Raw genomic sequence first — 7,344 nt, 5'->3', positions numbered from 1 at the left:
AATAAACCATTGACACATGCATGTAGTAGAGATGTCGTGAATGTGTTTTTTTTCCCCCCAGGCTTACACTACAAATCCAAATCTCACTCAACCGGATTGGCCGCGCCTTTGACGGCATTGCTCCCCATTCATGATAGCGTGAGCATGTGGCAGGTGGTGGAGGATGAATGCAAAAGGAGGATTCATCTGCGGCATATCGAATGTGCGCGCTCCGCGAGGAATCAATTGTAACGCACCGCATGTGTGACTTACCTGTGAAATCCTTTTCTTGGGAGTAGAGTGCGGGACACAGGACCCTGCAATCCTAGATCCTGGGTTATCTGCAGCCACCTTCAGGTGACTGGACACCGGCATACGGAATTATGGGGACACTCGTATCCTAAGCTTTGTATAAGAGGACCTTGATGGACCACCAGGACAGAGGGGAGGGGTGGGGAGGGTGGTCTGTGCCCTGTACTCCAAGAAAAGAGTTTTAGAGGCAAGTGAAAAATCCAAATTTTCTTCATGGTACAGCACAGGACACAGGCTCCTTTACTCATGGACAGGAACGTTGGGACAGAGTACACAGATGCGGTGATGCAGGCTATGCTGAACTTGCAGAGCAGCCTGAAGCACCTTACGGCCAACGCTGGCATCAGCTGGGGCCTGAACGTCCACCTGGTAAAACTTGACACATGGACCAAAGACCGGGTGGAAGTCTAGGAAATATGGGACGCCTGGCGCTGAAAAGTCCTTGCACGAGCCCTCAGATATGATTGGCAGAAACATATACACACACGATGCCTGCACCACATCCAAACAGTGCAAGGAGATCTCTTTGGGATGCTACAGAGCCGGACAATGTTCCGATTAAGGCGGATGGAAGAAAGCACCTCGGGTAGATTGCAAAACCACCAGCGCTGACTGGCGGAACGGACGGGGGAGGGGGCGGGTACAGCTGGCTCTGCCTCTAGATAGGCAGAGCCAGCTGTCAGTCATGCAGCTGGGTGGATCTCGACAGTAATGTCGGCATCCATCCCGGCTGCGGCGGTCTCAGTATACCTCGAGCTGTAGCTCCCTATATACTGAGCTTTGGGTGACGGGAGGACGCTAGTTTATGTCCTCCCGTGGCCCTTAGAACTATGGGGGAAAAAAACTTACCACATAGTTCTCTTTTAAGGACACTAGCCAAAAACTGAGGATTGCTGGGAGTGGGAGGGGTTACACGGTTGTCCCAAATTCTGTTTGCCAATGTTTAATCATCTGAAGGTGGCTGCTTATAACCCGAGCCCTGCCCGGCATGATTATGACATGGGGGGGGGGGTTAATAGAAATAGTGAACGTCGCCTAGCACAGGTCCCACTTCTTGATCACACTCTGAAATAACGGAATGTCCGAGCCATCGAATGAATATTTTTTTTTTTTTTGTGTGTGTTTTTTTAGCACCCGTACAATAAAACTGTACCATTTACAATAAAAAGAAATTTCTCAGTTCAAAAGAATTTAATAAAGTGCTGTGTGGTTCACGTGGAGCGACACACAGCCTGCCCCGCCATGAGGGCCTTTGTGTTTTTTGTATTTTCTCGTCGGTTTCCTTTGCTTTGAACAGTCACATGGTTCTTTTTTTTTTTTTTTTTCTCAACTTTTATTTTTAACTTTCACTCCAAATTGCTTTAAAATGAGCATTTACTATAAAAAGTAAGAAGCATTAGATTTAGGCGGGAAGAATAGCCCTGAGCACATTCACACGTTAAACCTTCTCCCCCCCCCGGGTCGGTAGCTGGCCTGTGGGGGGTTTTTTTTCGCCTTGTCCACGGGTTAAGAGAGAGCAGGGCCCGGAGCGTCCTAGTGGTGTAAGGCCGAGGCCTGCGGAAAGAACGCGGCGCGCTCGTGTCCGACGGGACGCTTTTTTTTTTTTTAACCAATTCGCTGGCACGGGGCTTGCTCGGTTGTCCTCGCAAACCCATACAGTTCTGCCATGCTTCGTTTTGAGTATCATCAGTAGACAAGCACGTGGATGCTTGGGATTTCATTCGTAGAGAGGGGCTCGGAGGCCAGGTGGGCTAAAAATAAAAAAGTTAGGTAGCTCGCGGCTGTTGGCCAGCTCCATCCTCGGCTCTGGATTTAAAAAAAAAAAAAAAACTTGCGGTGAGGACCGGCAATTTCTAGGACGGCAAGCGAGGCTTCCGAATCCTACGACCTCCTTTGGCTGTAGATGGCTTTTCGATTTCGGGATTCCTTCATGATTGTCTCTCCTGTTCTGGGTGACCCTCCAAAGTCACAATGGATGCGCCTTGGCCGGCAGCTGTAGTGCTGCCATGTCTGAGCAATTTTTTTTTCCCCGTCTCCAAACGACCACGCTCGTGGCAAAGGAGAAGATCGAAAACGGAAAAGGCTTTGGATGCTTGCTCAGCACGTTGAACGTTGGTGGAGGTAAAACGAGACGGGCGCAGGGGTGGAGAAAGTGGTGGCCGAGGAAGTCACCGTCAGGCGGTTCCAAGAGAATTTCATGTCCTGGGTAGCCGAGCGGTGTTCCGTAGTAACCGTCAGGCCGTTCCAAGAGAATTTCATGTCTTGGGTAGCCGAGCGGTGTTCCGTAGTAACCGTCAGGCGGTTCCAAGAGAATTTCATGTCTTGGGTAGCCGAGCGGTGTTCCGTAGTAACCGTCAGGCGGTTCCAAGAGAATTTCATGTCTTGGGTAGCCGAGCGGTATTCCGTAGTAACCGTCAGGCCGTTGCCAGAGATTTTCATGTCTTGGGTAGCCGAGCGGTATTCTGTGGTAACCGTCAGGCGGTTCCAAGAGAATTTCATGTCCTGGGTAGCCGAGCGGTGTTTTCCGAAGTCCCGGAGAAGATATTGTCCTTCTGCAGAAAGAATGGTTGGGTAATGCTAAAACCCGAGACATCCACTCGCCGGTGCTGGCATTGCTAAGGCCTCCTCCTCTTGTTTTTATTGCCTATAAAGCAGCTGCAAAGGTCTCGCACGGAACCTTTTCCTCCCTCGTCAGCTGCTGGCGTCCTGGAATTCCACCGCAGAGCCCAAGAGTCGGATTAGTTCCGCTTCATACCTGATTAACTCTACAGTCTCCCCACTGTCCTGAGGCCAGAGGTCCACCCCCTCGGAGGGCGTGAGGATCTGACTGGTGAACGCCTGGCGGGTAAACTCCTTCTTCTGCATGCTGGCGATTTCAAAGTGCGGGTAGCGAGCCTGGAATATCCGGGAGGACAGCTTCAGCTTCTTCAGGATGTCGGAGATGAGGAACCAGTTACCGGGTCTGCAGGTAAATAAGAGGAAATGCATTTCAGGTGGATGGTAAAGCTGAAGTTTAGTCTGCTTAGATTTGACCTTCCCGGGTTCCCTTCTTTCCCCTCCCCCCTCATTAACATGCTAATTTAATGTTTAGACCCAGTGATGTCATCACTAGGTCTCTGTGCTTTTCTATACAATGGGAGGAGCCAACAGGGTGCTGTACATGGCTTCCTGAACTCATCACAGCCCCCTGCCTTAGTACTCCTCTCAAGAGCCCCTTGATGTAAGCAGTGGGCTGGCTCTTGGGAGGAGCTATGCAAATATCAAAATGCCCTCAGCCCTGATGCCGAGTGGTTTGCCTGCCAAGGGATCTCTGGAACCACCCATTCAGTCCTAAGATCGACCAAGTGGGTAAAACGCACTTACAATACAGGGGTGTCCCCTCTCCGCCCGGTCTGCTGACTGAGTGGCGAAAGAGAAGCAGTGGTCTAATGAGGATCATCGCTCTGCTCTTTTCTCCTATCAGCATGTTCCCTGAGCAATTCTGAACCGGTTCTTTTTTATGAATAGGACAGTGCGTATTTCTGAATATGAAGCTCTTTTCCGCACCTTCAAAGTTTATGTGAACCCATTTGAACCAGTTTGGCTGTGTGAGACGTGAATAAGGATGTAAAACGCCTTTTTTTGGGGCACTTTTATATAGTGGTCACGTGATCTTCCCCATGCGCCTCTGCACTGCACGGTGCAATTGGTGGGTGGAGCCACCCTGCAGGAGAGTCACACTGGATGGTGATCGGTGGGAGGAGCCAGGTGGCCGCTGCTGGTGATGCCACGTAATGGAAAACTGGAGCATGTACCCACAAGGTAGCAACGGAGAAGACTCAGTAGAGAAGACTTGCCACTCTCAGTAAAGAGGAGCTGGAAACTGTCAGGATCACCAGATATTTATTATCCAATGAAAGAAACATAAAAAAAGCAATAAGCCAATAAAAAGGAACATTTTTGGGGGTTCCTGTCACTTTAATTCCAAATGTCATTTAAAAATAAAGTGTAATTCCTGCACAGCCCACAAGAGGGAGGCAATCTCCACCATTAACCATAACGGAGCGACCACAGCCAGCCCGGCGGCGCAGCGGCCTCTTACCCGCTAGTCAGGGAGACCTGCAGGTTGTAGCAGGGGATGAGCGGTATCTCCGAGAACTCAAACAGGAAGTTGTCTTCCTCGTCCTTCTCCCCTTCCTCCTTCTTGGACGTCTCGGACGGGTCTAAGAGAACGTTGTGGAAAACTTCATCTTTAGCATCTGCAAAGGAAAAAAAAAAAAACGTTGCTGCAAATTACAACAGTGACCAGAGATTTCCTTCCGCCCCGTCCCTTCCCCCCCTCCCTCGTGTATGAGATGACGCCGCAGGCCGTGTTCTTGAGGCAGTCTTAAACAGCCGGTGATGGCTATTCAGGTACAAGTGGTACAGCCGCTTGATCATTTGTACCGAGCGGTGGAGTGCGCTCCCCCTCCGCCGCCAGCTACCCCGAGGCGGGTCTTCCCTGACAGATCCGAGAGAGAGATCAGCAAGCTTCCAGCCGCTGATCTCTCCTCCGATCACTGGACCCGGAAGTGACGTGCATTACATCACTTCCGGTGTCACTGGGCACATTCTGCGGCTCCTAGAGCCAGGAGAAGAAGAAGCTGGGGAAGCATATATGTGCTTCCTCAGCTTCTTCAGGGTCCCTACGTGACATTAGGAGTTTGAAAGGACCTGTCACACCCTATCTGCTATTAGCTTATTAGCCCCCTATGTGATAGCAATAAAGTTAAGTGTTAAAAAAAAAAATGAGTTACATATAAAAAAAATAATACAGAAAAAGTTCCCTGCCCCCCACGTGCACGCACAAACTCGCGTTGGGTGCGCCTACGTGCAAAAACGAAAATTGTGCCGCGCATGTTACATAGCACCATGAACGTCTGCGCGAGAGCAATCATTTTAGGCCCATCAGTCACTGGTAACACTAAAATGATGAGCGGTAAAAGCTTTTAAAGCGTCCCCTGTGGGAGATTTGGGGTATTGTAGTGTTTTACGGTTTCACGGACGCACGCAATTTTAAGGCTCGACACGTTTGGTGTCTTTTTACCCGGCGTGACCCCGTCTCTTATATTTTACCAAACAATTGGCCATTAAATTCTGTTTCTGTGCACTAGATTTCATTTTAGTGTATTTTAGCCTAAAAATATCGATTTGATAAACATTTGCGCAAATACAGTGCAACGTAAAAAATTGCAACTAGCATCTTTATATTCGTCAGGGACTCTGCTTTCAGAAAATTGTTTGGGGGTCTGAAGCTGTTTTCTAGCCAAAAATTCAGATTTTATCGTGTGTGTGTGTGCATATAGTAAGTAACGGACAGGAAGTGGTTAAAGAAGGTCAGTAACAAGAGCGGGAAGGATTTAGTTACAAATCTCATTATCATATTGATTGGGGGGGAGGAGCCAGAGAATGTAAATCAGATGAATGTGTTGTTATAAGTTGTCACCAGCAGGGGGCCTCAGTGCACAGGGGGGTTCAGAGAGGGAAATCAGCTACTTAACCCCTTCGTGACCAGTGACGTACAGACTCCTGGCGGCAACTCTGCTTACACTTGTAGAGGCGACTAACGGCTTCACAGGTGGAAGCGATGCTGGCGGCTCAGCTCCCTCAGATCGCTTCTACGGGCCGGTAAACGCCCCCTCCCGCCATGTTTCCCGGGCTCCGCTGCCCCTCCTACGGGCCCCGGGACCGACTTCTCTGGGGAGGAGAGCGGCGAACGTACTATGGGACTGGGAGCGACGCGTATTACATCACTTCCGGTCCCATAGCTGTCATTGGTCGGCTCCGGAAACCCAGCAACAAGCTATTGAAGTATGATCTGCACTTCAATAGCTTATTTAGAGTGTAAAAGTGACACTGGGGGTCCAAAAGACCCCCAGCATCACCTTAAAGAGGACCTGTCACTGCCAATCTGCTATCACAAAGGGGGGCTTGTAAGCTCCCCTATGTGATAGCAATTAAAGTTGAAAAAAAAATAAGCTTTTAAAATTACTGTAATATTAAATGAAATACATGTAAAAATAAATGTCATTTTTTTTAAAGGCCCCCGCACGCGCGTTGGGTGCGCCTACGTATGAAAACGACGATCGCGCTACACATTTGGGTATCGCCGCGCACGCCGGAGTGAGAGCAATAATCCTAGGGCCAGTATTTACACATATCTCTAAACTGATGACCTGTGAGGGCTTTTAAAGCGTCGTCCATGGACTTTTTGAGGTACTGAAATTTTTCGCAGTTTCACGGACGCACTCAATTTCTAACCTGGGCATGCTGGGTATCTATTTACTCGTTGGAACCTCGTCTTTTATATGTTTTTTTTTTTTAAATGGGTATTTTATTGTGTTTTGGGGCATTTAAGTGCATTTTTCATTACATTTGGGGGTTTGATAAGGAGTTGCGCTAATATCGTGCAACATAAAAATTTGCAACTGCCACCATTTTATTCTACAGGGTCTCGACTTTCAGAAAATATATCATGTTTGGGGGGTTTTTAAGTCATTTTCAGGCCTAAAATGTGGAATATAACATGGGCGCAAAAAAATGAACAAAAGGCTTCAGTCATGAAGGGGTTAAAGGGGTTTTTCTTTTTGGTTAGTAGAGTCTGGCTTTGTTCAATATAAGAGACCCCCCCCCACCCCCACCCCGGGGTGACTCCGTTCAACACTCCCCACGTATATCTGAAAGGGTGCTTTCCTCCCCTAGACCAGAACCAGCACTTAACCCTTGCAGTGCTGGGTTTGCCCCACGGCAAGCTATCACTTTAATAAATCGCGGAGTTCCCCTTTAAGCCTCATACACACGCGTTTCGGGTCTTAGAACTGCGGCGTGCGCAGCAACATTTTAGAATGCGTTTGCGAAAGCTTTGAACGGCCTTTGAAAGCTCAGAGAGGTCGAAGACCGATCGCGATGGAGGGAGCTGCCGTCACTTTCGGCTCCAACAACTTTCTGGTCGTGACGTAGCTCCCCTGACGCGCGTTTAAAGTGGCAGGCAGCACCCTTGTGACGATCAGTGTCTAACATGCCGGAGCGGGGGGG

At 49.1% G+C, this 7,344-nt stretch overlaps 1 protein-coding gene across 1 annotated transcript in view; it reads right to left on the bottom strand.

Annotated features, from left to right (window-relative positions):
• Positions 1-2,865: 2,865 nt before the first annotated feature.
• BCORL1 (BCL6 corepressor-like 1) overlaps positions 2,866-7,344 on the bottom strand; it is an 88,897-nt gene continuing 84,418 nt past the window's right edge. Inside the window, exons 15-16 of the mRNA XM_018576280.1 lie at positions 4,373-4,529; positions 2,866-3,253 (exon numbers count right to left, since the gene is read on the bottom strand). Of these exons, the coding sequence (XP_018431782.1) occupies positions 2,983-3,253; positions 4,373-4,529 (428 nt within the window). The 3' untranslated portion in view covers positions 2,866-2,982. The remainder of the gene's footprint in view (positions 3,254-4,372; positions 4,530-7,344) is intronic.

This window comes from Nanorana parkeri, unplaced genomic scaffold, assembly GCF_000935625.1.
Source record: "Nanorana parkeri isolate BGI_ZX_2015 unplaced genomic scaffold, ASM93562v1 scaffold62, whole genome shotgun sequence".
Lineage (NCBI taxonomy): Eukaryota > Metazoa > Chordata > Amphibia > Anura > Dicroglossidae > Nanorana > Nanorana parkeri.
This window is presented reverse-complemented; position numbering and strand designations above follow the sequence as displayed.